The following is a 13,817-nucleotide window of genomic DNA, read 5'->3' on the forward strand; positions in this document are numbered from 1 at the left end:
AGAGTTGAATGCCGAACTGAAGTTCAGAAACAGCATTCTGAAAGAAGTGTCTGTTTTCTGGGCTAGGTGTATGACAGACACTATGGCATCTTTGTAGAGTGGTTCTGATGGTAAGTGTATTGGTGAGTGCCCAGAGTAGCAGGAATGTACTCATCATTATGTTTCTGTTTTGTTTTACTGAGTTCTTAAATCATTTTTCTGACCTTATTTCTGACAATCTATTGATGGAGGTTGTTTAAAAATTGGCATGACGCAGTAGCCTGTTTGACCCACTCAATATATGGTATAAATTCCCTTCCTCAGAGATAAAGTTGCATGTTGAGCTGTAACTAAAGTATCAAGGGATGGGAGCCATTCATTTCTTCCTGTTCAATCTTTATCGGTTTTGGGCAACTTATGAATGGAATGCAAGATTTTAGGTTAGAATTAGAAATATGTTACGGAGCTGATTCGTGCGGAAATTTCAACCTCTGTTACGGAGCTGATTCGTGCGGAAATTTCAATTAATTTCCAGAAAATTGCCGATTCAATCGATAAGATACAAACATCTATTACGGAACATCAGTCGGCTATATCTGATCTTCAAAAATCCACGCAACAAAGTGAGCTTAAGATGGGGAAAATCGAAGAAACAATTAATGTAATGAAGAAGAAACTTGACTTTCTGACCTTTAAAAACTCTGACTTAGAATCTAGAATGCGACGGCAGAATCTACGAATGATCGGGGTGCGTGAAGCTGTTGAATCTGATAACCCTATGAAGTATTTTTCTCAACTTTTAAAAGATGCATTTCCTACTGTATTTCCTGACCAACCACCGCTATTGGATCGCGTTCACAGAGTTCCATCATACTCGCCTAGGTCAGATAAACCTAGACATGTCATTTTACGGTTTCATTACTTTCAAGACAAGGAGAAACTGTTTCGATTCGTTCGATCTAAAGGTTTCATTGGTTTTTTGGATCTTAAGTTCCGATTCGTGGAAGATTTCAGTAAACCAATCCGGGATCAACGGGTTCGTTACAGATCTGTGATGTCGGAACTCTACAAGATGGATTTAAAACCAGCGCTGCTTTACCCTGCACGTCTAAGGATTTGTACGCTGGATGGAGCCCTCCGTTTTTTTGACTCTCCATCGGATGCCCAGAGTTATCTGGATCAATTTTCACCTTCAACATCGTAATTGTAATTTTTTAACTATCTCTGTTGATCGGAGGCTGTGAATTTGTCGGTCTTAATTTTTTTTTGCCCTATTTGGGCAGAAAAGTTTATTTTTGATTACTTAATATGGTTGCTAAACTTTCTTTTTAACTGCGTCATTTCTTTCTTTTTCCTAGGGGATTCTGGGTGGTTATTTCCTCATCGTCATTTTACGTATTTCCTTTGTGGCCTTAAATTTTGTAGTTTTTTTAAAAATCTATTTTGTTTTGTAGGTTTTTATAACTAGTTTATGTTAATAATCTCTTTTTTTTTGTTGTTTTGTTTATTCATGGGTCTGGGGTTTATTGCGGTTTTTTTAATATATTTTCTGACTTTTATTCTGTTATGTGTTTATTTTAATTGAGTTATTTTTTATTCTTTTACTGTTTTATAATCAGCTGATCTTTTTTATATTTACACTTTTTTTTAGGGAGCGTATACCGGAAGTCATGGGGTTAGTTTTAGTGCTTGCTTCTTTGGGGCTGGTCTGCGTTAGATTTAGCCTTGGGGTCATGGGGTGAGGGTGGTGGGAGGGGCTTCACGTTTTAGTTTTTTTCTTCTTGGGCTATATACATTATTGAAGTATTGGTTGCGTTCTTCTTCCCGGTATCTCTTGTATGTTCTGTTCCCTCTCCGGGTTCGTGGGTCGAGCCTATTGTCAATCCTCCTTGTTGTGGGTTGACTTTAGGGTTTATGGAGTCTATTATTAATTTTGTCTCCTGGAATACTAATGGTCTTAATCATCCTATTAAAAGGAAAAAAGTTTTTAAAGTGTTCCGGAGACTTAAAGCACAAATTTTATTCTTACAAGAGACCCATGTGCGGAGGGGGGGACAGTCTAAGTTTTTTTAAAATTCTGTAAGGGACAACAGTTTCATTCGAACTCCAATGCTAAGATTCGAGGCGTCTCTATTTTTATAGACTCCTCAGTTACTTTTATACAACATGATATTATTTCTGATCCGAATGGTAGATTTCTATTGGTTAGTGGTTTACTATTTAATAAAAAAGTAGTTTTGGTTAATGTTTATGCTCCTAATATGGACTGTCCGGAATTTTATAAATCATTATTTAATCAGTTTCCGAATTTGAATGAGTTTTCATTCATCTGGGGCGGAGATCTTAATACCTGTTTGTCTCCAGCTTTGGACCGTTTGGCTCCTTTACGGACCTTACCTAATAAATCTGCAACTTTGATTAATTCATTCCTTTCTGATTCTGGGTCGACGGACATTTGGCACTTTTTGCATCCTCAGGAAAAAGATTTTTCTTTTTTTTCCACATGTTCATCATTCCTATTCAAGAATTGATTATTTCTTTATTGATTCTCGTCTTATTTCCTCAGTGATTAAATGTGATTATGACTCTATAACCATTTCGGATCATGCTCCACTTAAGCTTTCTATTAAAATTCTGGCCAATATACAAAATAATAGACAATGGCGTTTTAATTCGCTGTTGCTTCAGGACTCGGACTTTGTTAACTTTATGAATGAACAGATTGAGCTTTTTTTTACAATTAACCATACAGAGGATATTTCTGTTAACACTCTTTGGGACACTTTTAAAGCTTATATTCGTGGTCAGATTATCTCGTATTCTGCTGCTTTGAGGAAGAAGCAGAAGCAGGAGGAGTTGGTAATTGTGGACAAGATTAAGGAAATTGATAAGAAATATGTTATAGCTCCTTCTGAGGAGTTATATAAACAAAGAACTGAACTTCAAATGGAACACAGTTTATTACTCTCGTCCTCGATTGTAAACCAATTAAAGAAAACAAGAAGTGAATTTTATGTACACAGTGACAAAATTGGCAAACTGTTGGCTAATCAATTGAAGTCTAATTATGCTAAATCTCAAATTAATCAGATTTATAACCAAAATGATTGACTGATACTTGATCATGTGGGGATTAATCAAACCTTCTGTGATTTTTACTCTTCCTTATATCAATCAGAGTCTCCTCGAGATTCTAAATATATGAATGATTTTTTAGATAATTTAGACTTCCCTGAGATTTCACAGGATATGGCTTCTATGTTAGATACTCCCATTACCATGGATGAGATTAAGAATGTTATTTTCTCTATGAATTTGGGGAAAGCTCCTGGCCCTGATGGGTTTACCGTAGAATTTTATAAATGTTTTGCTCCTTCATTAATCCCTTGGCTCTGTAGGGTTTTTGAGGCTTCATTGAAACTTTGTAAACTTCCTGAATCTTTTAATAGAGCGTCAATTTCTTTAATATTAAAGAAGGATAAAGATCCTGCTCAATGTGCATCTTATAGACCAATATCTTTATTAAATGTTGATTCTAAAGTTTTTTCTAAGTTATTAGCAAATAGATTAGAAAAAGTACTTCCCTCTATTATTTCAGAAGACCAAACGGGTTTTATTAAAGGTTGTTACTCTTTTTATAATATTCGTACACTGTTAAATATCGTTTATACTCCCTCACAAAATGTTCCTGAGTGTGTTATCTCTTTAGATGCCGAGAAAGCTTTTGATAGAGTAGAATGGCCTTATTTATTTAAGGTGCTTGAAATGTTTAATTTTAGCTCGAAATTTATATCCTGGATTAAACTCTTATATTATTCTCCTGTGGCCTCGGTCCGTACTAACTCTTTAAGTTCACCTTTTTTCCCTCTTTTTCGAGGTACTCGACAAGGCTGTCCTCTTAGTCCCTTATTATTTGATATTGCATTAGAACCTCTTGCAATTGCCATTCGGGAATCTCCAAATATTACTGGGATAACTCGGGGCTTAAAGTCCCATAAATTATCACTCTATGCTGATGATTTACTTTTATATATTTCTAATCCTCAAAAATCCATCTCGGCTGTTTTAGAGTTATTAGCACAATTTGGTCTTTTTTCAGGTTATAAATTAAATCTTAGTAAGAGTGAACTCTTTCCGATTAATAAACAACTTCCCTTATATTATAAATTTCCATTTAAATTGATTAATAATTATTTTTCATACCTTGGGATTAAAATTACTTGTAAATACAAAGATTTATTTAAGACTAACTTTGTACCATTAATAGACCATATTACTCAACTTTCATCTAAATGGTTTCCTTTATATTTAACTTTGGTCGTATTAATGCAGTTAAGATGTTTTTTTTGCCAAAATTTTTATATATGTTTCAGGCATTACCAATCTTTGTTCCAAAATCTTTTTTTGACAAAGTTGACTCTAAAATTTCTTCATTTATTTGGCAGAATAAAAACCCGAGACTGGGTAAAATACATTTACAGAAAGCTAAGAGAGATGGAGGCTTAGCATTACCTAACTTTAGATTTTATTATTGGGCAATTAATATTCGACATATGAAATTCTGGTTACTGGACCAGGATATACTATCCATTCCTAAATGGGTAGTATTGGAATTACAATCTGTTCAGGGTTTTACACTTGGCTCTATTTTAGGTTCCTCTCTTCCTTTTGATTGGAAACGCCTTAAACAGGTGTCTAACCCGATAGTTAAATATATCTTGCGTATTTGGTTTCAATTCAGAAAATTTTTTGATCTTAATCAATTTGGGTTAGCGATTCCTATTTTAGGTAACATATTTTTTCCTCCCTCTTTTACGGATCGTGCTTTTCAAACTTGGAAGACTAAGGGTATTTCACGGTTTTTGGATTTATTTTTAGATGGTTCCCTTATGTCTTTTGAACAATTATCTAATAAATATAACTTATCAAGAATACATTTTTTTAGATATCTACAAGTTAGAGATTTCCTAAGTACTATACTTTCTTCCTTTCCGATGCTTCCTCCTACATACATTTTAGATACTATAATTAACCTTAATCCATGTCAGAAAGGTGCATCGGCTATGATTTATAATATTATTATGAAACTTAGGAAAGCTCCATTTGATAAGTTTAGGGTAGATTGGGAACAGGAATTGGGGTTTACCATTTCCGTGGATGACTGGGGGCAGATTTTACAATTAGTCAATACTTCCTCTATCTGTGCTAAACATTCCCTAATACAATTTAAAGTTGTTCATAGAGCACATATGTCCAAAGATAAGTTAGCGCGCTTTTATTCTCATAGTAATCCTTTTTGTGATAGATGTCCGGGGCAGATAGCCTCTTTAACTCATATGTTTTGGTCTTGCCCTACTTTGGAAACTTTTTGGAGAGACATTTTTAATATTATCTCCAAGGTATTGAATATAGATATCTCTCCACACCCTATTACTGCTATCTTTGGACTACCTAAAATTTCCAGTAATCTCTCCCCTTCAGCCCGTAGAATGATTGCATTTCTTACTTTAATGGCGAAAAGATGTATCTTACAACATTGGAAAGAGCTTAATGCTCCAACTACCTTTTTTTTGGTTTTCTCAGACGATATTATGCTTGAATCTGGAGAAAATTAGAAACAATCTTTATGACTCATTTTAATTTGAACAGACTTGGAGATCTTTTATTCAATATTTTCATTTAATGTAATATATACCCTTCTTGTTTTTTTTTTACTGTTTTTAATGGAGGTCGGGTTTGAGGACGTGATTTTAAGTTTAACTCTGTTTGGTTTCAAGTTAGCCCATTGCTTTGCTTTGCTTTTAGTTAGTTGCATGGTGGTTTTTTTTTGGGGGGGGGTTTCCTTTTCTCTATTGATATATATATATATAATTAGTATACTATTATGTTACCTTGGTATGTTATGTTTAAATTACATTGTTTGTAGTATCTTTTTTGTATTAATATCTTCTGTAATTTTATTATATTCTAACAGTGTATTAGTGTCTATATGGCTTACCTTTTTGTATACTTATTTAATAAAAAGATTTAAAAAGAAAGAATTAGAAGTATGTACAATTGAATATATTCTAAAATAGTCTCAACTTTAAAGATGATCGAGTTATAACTATCATATTTTGCATATCATTTTAAACATTAACGCCGAATTCCTTAGTACCTGTGCATTTGGGGCTCTGTGCTGTCCACTGCCCATTAGCTTCACATTGTAAATGGTCTGAACCATTCAGTATAAACCCCTCAGCACAGCTGAAGTCGCATGTTGAGTTGAAACTGAAGTGTCCGATGGGATGGGAACAGTTCATTGCACCTTGTTCAGGTTGCACCAGTCTTGCACAGATTAGAACTGAAGTACAAGAGTAGAATTTTCTCAGTCTTAAATTTTGCAGATATAATACCAATATTTTATTGCAAATTTTGATATAATTGAAGTCTAACATTAAAATGAAGTTTTCTTGTACCTTCACAGTTGGGGTTTTGTGCAGTCCATTGCCCATTGCTTTGACACTGCAGACTTTTTGACCCTTTCAGTGCAAACCCTTCAACACAGCTGAAGTCACACATTGAGCTATAACTGAAGTCCCCAATAGGATGTGAGCAGTTCATCACCCCTTGTTCAGGGTCTGTCAGCGCCTGACAGGTTACAGCTAAAATATAGAATTTAAAGTTCTTTAGCATTTGGAAGGATCAGGCAAGTCACATTTGTACATGAAACTAGAGTGCTTTGGCCATTATCAAGACTTGCTTGTCGAAAGAGGATAATTCATATGGGTGGAAGTCAGAAACAGGAAGGGAACAATCACTCTATTGGGAACATTCTGGAGGCCCACCATTAGCAATTGAGAGGAGCAGATAAGTAGACAGATTTTAGAAAGGTTAATAACAAGAAGATAGCTGCCATGGGTGGCTTCAACTTCCCTAAAATTGTTTGGCACCTCCTTAGTGAAAAAGGTTTCGATGGGGCAGAATTTCTTAAGTATATCCAGCAAGGGTTCCTGGCAGAGTATGTGGATGAGCCGACTAGAGGAGAGGGCATACTGGATCTAATACAAGACAATTAGCCTGGTCAGGTGACAGATCTCTCAGTGGGTGAGCATTTCAGAGATAGTGATCACAACTCCCTGACCTTTAGCATAGCCATGGATAAAGATAACGGTAGGTGGTACTGGGAATTATTTCATTGAGGGAAGACTAATTGCAAGCATATTAGGCAGGAACATGAGAATGTAAATTGGGAGCAGATATTCTCATGGAAATGTGGAGGTTGTCTAATGAGCACTTGCTAGGATAGGATTGTCCCATTCCAAAAGGGTAACAACGGTAGGGTGAAGGAAGCATGGTTGACTGAAGAGGTGAAACATTTAGTTAAGAGAAAGAAGAAAACAAAAGTCAGTTACAAGGTATCTAGGAAATATCTTAGGAGATTTCGAAGTGGATATGACAAGGCTTTGGCAAGTAGGATTAAGAAAATTCCAAAAGGCATTCTATATGTATGAGAAGAACAGGAGGATGACTAGAATGAAGGTAGAAATGCTCAGGGATAAAGGCAGAAACACACTTGGAGTCAGAGGAGGTCCTTAGTGAACACTTGCTTCAGAGTTCACCAGAGAGAAGGACCCTGTCAAATATGCAGTCAGTGTAGAAGAGACTAAAGTTCTGGAGTGTGTTGAGGTTAAAAAAAGAGGCAGTGTTGTAAAGCATTAGGATAGATAAATCCCTGGGGATGGATGGGAAAAGCCCTAGGTTACTAAGTGAAATAGGAGAAGAGATTGCTAGGGTGTTAATGATCTTTGCATTCTGACTGGCCACAAAAAGATTGGAGGATGGCAAGCATTATCCTTTTGCTCAAGAAAGGTAACATGGATAATGCTAGGAATCATAGACCAACGAGTCTTGCATCAGTGATAGTCAAACTGATGGAGAGGATTCTTACAGACATAACTTATAAGCATTTTGAGAAGCACAGTCTTATTAGGGATAATCGGCTTGGCTTTGTATGGTGTAGGTTGTGTCGCACAAGCCTTATTGACATTTTTGGGAAGGGATGAAGATGGACCACTGGGAGTAGTGCATATTGATTTGAGTAAGGCTCAAAGAAACTTAGCAGTGTGGATTTGGAATTTCATGCTCACAGAAAGCTGAGGGTAGTAGTAAAATAAGTGTAATCTGCCTGGATGTCCGTGGCCAATGGTTTGCTGCAGAGATCTGTTCTGAGAACCCCATTCTTCAGGAATTATAAATAATATGGATGAGAAAGGGGAAGAGTGGATTAGTAAATCTGCAGATGATACTGAGGTCGGTGTTGTAGTATATAGTGAAGAAGATTGTTGTCGTTTACAATGTGACATTGATAGGATGCAGAGCTGGGAAGAGAAGTGGCAGGTGGTGGTCAATCTGGAAAAATGTGAAGTGATATACTTTGGAAGAGTGAATGTGAATGCAGAGTACAAGATTTGAATGCAGACTACAAGAAAGCACTGAAGGAGGAGTCTGATAGGAGGGGACAGTAGACCATGGAAGAAAGGGAAAGTGGAGGGAGAACTTCCATTATTTTTAAACACCCTCCCCTACTCACTTACCTTATCCCTCACCTAGTTTCATCTAACACCTGCCAGCTTGCACCCTTTACCCTCTCCCCGCTTCTTATTCCGGCTTTTTCCACTTTCCTTTCTGATCATAATGAAGGTTCTTCTGCCCATAAAGTCAATTGTTTATTCCTCTCCATAGATGCTACTTGGAGTATCATGGTCAGTTCCAGTCACCTCACTACAGGAAGGATGTGAAGGTGCAGAGGAGATTTACTAGCAAGCTAGCTGGATTATAGATCATGTCTTATGAAGAAAGGTTGATCAAAGCTAGGGCTTTTCACTTTGGTATGAAGAATGATGAGAGGCAACTTGATAGAAGTGCGCAGTATATGGGAAAAGGCACAGATAGTGGCCAGACAGTACCTTTTTCAGGGTATATATCTGAACCTTCTCTCCTAGATAGCCCTTAATCCTGGGTTTTTCTTTCATTTGTGTGTATGTGTATATTGTGGAATAGGTTACAAAGTTGGCACAGCATTGTGGGCCAAGTGGACCTGTACTGTACTGTCCTATGTATTGTACTCTGTACAGTTTTAATAAAGCAGATTAGCAATAGATATCTGACATTTGTTTTGATAATTAATAATAAATATTCAAAGTGAAAACTAGTGGAAATTAGCCCAGTACCTTTACAGTTGGGAATGGGTGCTGTCCATTGTCCATTGGCTTCACACTGAAGCACTTCTGACCCCTGTAGCAGAAACCCTTCTGTGCAGTCAAAGGTGCACTTTGAGCTGTAATTGAAGTCTCCAAAGGGATGGGTGCAGTCTAACATCCCTCGTTCTGGCTGTGTTATTGTCTGGCAGGTTACAGCTGAAATGCAATTTTGAATTTCACCATTCAATTTCTTCAGCAGTTTGATAGGGGCACAACTGTGCAAGCGCGAGTACATCAGCCAGGTAGAATACCAAGAAGAGTTTAAAAGGAGACAGCTTTATAGAGCGGGCATCCGAGGAGCAGGTGTCAGAGTAGAGGGAGTCAGAGTAGGAGGACTTTGGCTCAACGGGGCTTCGGCATTAACGGGTCAAAGCGAGGTAAGTTGCCTGTGTAGAATACAGACAGGAAGTATGTGTGAGAGGCTGATGTTCTGTGCTCGGTGTCAGATGTGTGAAGTTCGGGAGACTCCCAGCCTCTCGGACGGCCACATCTGCACCAGGTGCGTCGAACTGCAGCTCCTTAGGGACGGTGTTAGTGAACTGGAGATGCAGCTCGATGACCTTCGTCTGGTCAGGGAGAGTGAGGAGGTGATAGAGAGGAGCTATAGGCAGGTAGCCACTCTGGGGCCTCAGGAGACAGATAAGTGGGTAACAGTCAGGAGAGGGAAGGGCAGGAGTCAGATGCTAGACAGTACCCCTGTGGCTGTCCCCCTTAACAATAAGTACTCCTGCTTGAGTATAGTTGGGGACTCTGTAGTTATGGCCTACCTGGAGGAAGCAACAGTGGCCACGTTTCTGGCACAGAGTCTCGCCTGTGGCTCAGAAGGGTAGGGAAAGGAAGAGGATGGCAGCAGTGATAGGGCACTCTATAGTTAGGGGGTCAGACAGGCAATTCTGTGGACGCAGGAAAGAAACACGTTTGGTAGTTTGCCTCCCAGGTGCCAGGATGTTTCTGATCATGTCCACGACATCCTGAAGTGGGAAGGAGAACAGCCAGAGGTTGTGGTACTTATTGGTACCAATGACATAAATAGGAAAAGGGAGGAGGTCCTGAAAGGAGGCTACAGGAGTTAGGAAGGAAGTTGAGAAGCAGGACCACAAAGGTAGTAATCTCAGAATTACTGCCTGTGCCACGTGACAGTGAGTATAGGAATAGAATGAGGTGGAGGATAAATGCGTGGCTGAGGGATTGGAGCAGGGGGCAGGGATTCAGATTTCTGGATTATTGGGACCTCTTTTGGGGCAGGAGTGACCTGTACAAAAAGGATGGGTTGCACTTGAATCCCGGGGGACCAATATCCTGACAAGGAGGTTTGCAAAGGCTATTGGGGAGAGCTTAAACTAGAATTGCTGGGGGGGTGGGAACCAAACTGAAGAGACGGAGGAAGAGGTGGTTGGCTCACAAATAGAGAAAGCTTGGAGACAGTGCGAGAGGGCGTATAGACAGGTGATAGAGAAGGGGCGCGCTCAGACCGATGGTTTGAGATGTGTCTATTTTAATGCAAGGAGTATTATGAACAAAGTGGATGAGCTTAGAGCATGAATCAGTACTTGGAGCTATGATGTTGTGGCCATTACAGAGATTTGGATGGCTCAGGGGCAGGAATGGTTACTTAGAGTGCCAAGCTTTAGATGTTTCAGAAAGGACAGGGATGGAGGCAAAAGAGGTGGGGGTGTGGTACTGCTGATCAGAGATCATGTCAAAGCTGCAGAAAAGGAGGCAGTCATGGAGGGATTATCTACGGAGTCTCTGTGGCTGGAAGTTAGGAACAGGAAGGGGTCTATAACTCTTCTGAGTGTTTTTTTTTCATAGACCACCCAATAGTAACAGGGACATTGAGGAGCAGATGGGGAGACAGATTCTGGAAAGGTGTAATAATAACAGGGTTGTTGTGGGGGGAGATTTTAATTTCCCAAATATCGATTGGCATCTCCCTAGAGTAAGGGGTTTAGATAGGGTGGAGTTTGTTAGGTGTGTTCAGAAAGGTTTCTTGACACAATCCGTAGATAAACCTACAAGAGGAGAGGCTGTACTTGATCCGTATTGGGAAATGAACCTGGTCAGGTGTCGGATCTCTCAGTGGGAGAGCATTTTGGAGATAGTCATCACAATGCTATCTCCTTTACCATAGCTTTGGAGAGGGATGGGAACAGACAAGCTAGGAAAGCGTTTAATTTCCCCTTACTCCAATATGAGGCTATCAGGCAGGAACTTGGAAGCATAAATTGGAAACAGATTTTCCTCAGGGAAATGTGCAGAAGAAATGTGGCAAATGCTCAGGGGATATTTGTGTGGAGTTCTGCATAAGTACATTCCAATGAGACAGGGAAAGGATGGTAGGGTACAGGAACCATGGTGTACAAAGGCTGTTGTAAATTTAAAGAAGAAAAGAAGAGCTCACAAAAAGTTCAAAAAACTAGGTAATGATAGAGATCGGGAAGCTTATAAGGCTAGCAGGAAGGAGCTTAAGAATGAAATTAGGAGAAGCAGAAGGGGCCATAAGAACATCTTGGCAGGCAGGATTAAGGAAAACCCCAAGGCATTCTACAAGTATGTGAAGAGCAAGAGGATAAGATGTGAGAAAATAGGACCAATCAAGTGTGACAGTGGAAAGTGTATATGGAACCGGAGGAGATAGCAGAGGTTTAATGAATACTTTGCTTCAGTATTCACTACAGAAAAGGATCTTGGCGATTGTAGGGATGACTTACAGTGGACTGAAAAGCTTGAGCATATAGATATTAAGGAATAGGATGGGCTGGAGCTTTTAGAAAGTATCAAGTTGGATAAGTCACCGGGACTGGATGAGATGTATCCCAGGGTACTGAGGGGGGCAAGGGAGGAGATTTCTGAGCCTCTGGCGATGATCTTTGCAGAGGATTGGACGTTTGTGGATGTTGTTCCCTTATTCAAGAAAGGGAGTAGAGATAGCCCAGGAAGTTATAGACCAGTGAGTCTTACTTCAGTGGTTGGTAAGTTGATGGAGAAGATCCTGAGAGGCAGGATTTATGAACATTTGGAGAGGCATAATATGATTAGAAATAGTCAGCATGGCTTTGTCAAAGGCAGGTTGTGCCTTACGAGCCTGACTGAATTTTTTGAGGATGTGACTAAACACGTTGATGAAGGTAGAGCAGTAGGTGTAGTGTATATGGATTTCAGCAAGGCATTTGATAAGGTACCCCATGAAAGACTTATTGAGAAAGTAAGGAAGTATGGGATCCAAGGAAACATTGCCTTGTAGATCCAGAAATGGCTTGCCCACAGAAGGCAACGAGTGGTTGTAGACTGGTCATATTCTGCATGGAGGTCAGTGACTCACACTCTTCGTGATTTTCATAAATGACCTGGATGAGGAAGTGGAGGGACAGGTTTGTAAATTTGCTGATGACATAAAGGTTGGGGGTGTTGTGGATAGTGTGGAGGGATGTCAGAGGTTACAGCTGGACATTGATAGAATGCAAAACTGGGCTGAGAAGTGGCAGATGGAGTTCAACCCAGATAAGTGTGAAGTGGTTTATTTTGGTAGGTCAAATATGATGGCAGAATATAGTATTAATGGTAAGACTCTTGGCAGTGTGGAGGATCAGTGGGATGTTGGGGTCTGAGTCCATCGGACACTCAAAGCTACTGCACAGGTTGACCGTGTGGTTAAGGCGGCATACAATGCATTGGCCTTCATCAATCATAGGATTGAGTTTAGGAGCCAAGAGGTAATGTTGCAGCTATATGGGGCCCTGGTCAGATCCCACTTGGAGTACTGTGCTCAGTTCTGGTTGCCTCACTACAGAAAAGATGTGGAAACCATAGAAAGGGTGCAGAGGAGATTTACAAGGATGTTGCCTGGATTGGGGAGCATGCCTTTATGAGAATAGGGTGAGTGGACTCAGCCTTTTCTCCTTGGAGCGACGGAGGATGAGAGGTGACCTGATAGAGGTGTACAAGATAATGAGAGGCATTGATCATGTGGATGGACAAAGACTTTTCCCAGGGCTGAAACGGCTAGCACGAGAGGTCACAGTTTTAAGGTGCTTGGAAGTAGGTACAGAGGAACTGTCAGGGGCAGGTTTTAAAAATATATGCAGAGTATGGTGAGTGCATGGAATGGATTGCCAGCGACGGTAGGGGAGGTGGATACGATAGGGTCTTTTAAGAGACTCCTGGATAGGTACATTGAGCTTAGAAAAATAGAAGGCTATGGGTAACCCTAGGCAATTTCTAAAGGTAAGGACATGTTAAGGCATAGCTTTATGGGCCGAAGGGCCTGTATTAGCTGTAGGTTTTCAATGTTTCTATGTTTCAATTGTGAGTCCACGGCATACTATTTTTAAGGGACAGGCATAAGTAACTATAGCTATAGAAATTGAAAGAAGTTTCACAAGCTTGCTTTGCTTTGATGAATACAATACCTCTACATGTGGGTATTTCTGCTGTCCACTGTCCAGAATCTCTGCATTCAAGTCTGCGTGATCCCACTAACATGAACCCTTCTGCACAGCTGAAGTCACAAGACGAATTGTAACTGTAGTGATCGATGGGATGGGTGCAGTTATGGGATCCTCTGTCTGGATTTCTCAGCATATCACATTTCATGGC

General features: G+C 39.6%; 1 protein-coding gene across 5 annotated transcripts in view; it reads right to left on the reverse strand.

Moving 5' to 3' along the window:
• The window catches only part of LOC134354762 (P-selectin-like), a 146,378-nt gene that overhangs the window by 42,265 nt on the left and 90,296 nt on the right, over window positions 1-13,817 (reverse strand). For all 5 annotated transcript variants that reach the window (XM_063063984.1, XM_063063983.1, XM_063063986.1 and 2 more), the window contains exons 12-15: window positions 13,631-13,816; window positions 9,192-9,377; window positions 6,438-6,623; window positions 6,137-6,322 (exon numbers count right to left, since the gene is read on the reverse strand). In XM_063063984.1, coding sequence (XP_062920054.1) covers window positions 6,137-6,322; window positions 6,438-6,623; window positions 9,192-9,377; window positions 13,631-13,816 — 744 coding nt within the window. The remainder of the gene's footprint in view (window positions 1-6,136; window positions 6,323-6,437; window positions 6,624-9,191; window positions 9,378-13,630; window position 13,817) is intronic.

The sequence above is a fragment of the Mobula hypostoma genome, chromosome 12, assembly GCF_963921235.1.
Source record: "Mobula hypostoma chromosome 12, sMobHyp1.1, whole genome shotgun sequence".
Classification (NCBI taxonomy): domain Eukaryota; kingdom Metazoa; phylum Chordata; class Chondrichthyes; order Myliobatiformes; family Myliobatidae; genus Mobula; species Mobula hypostoma.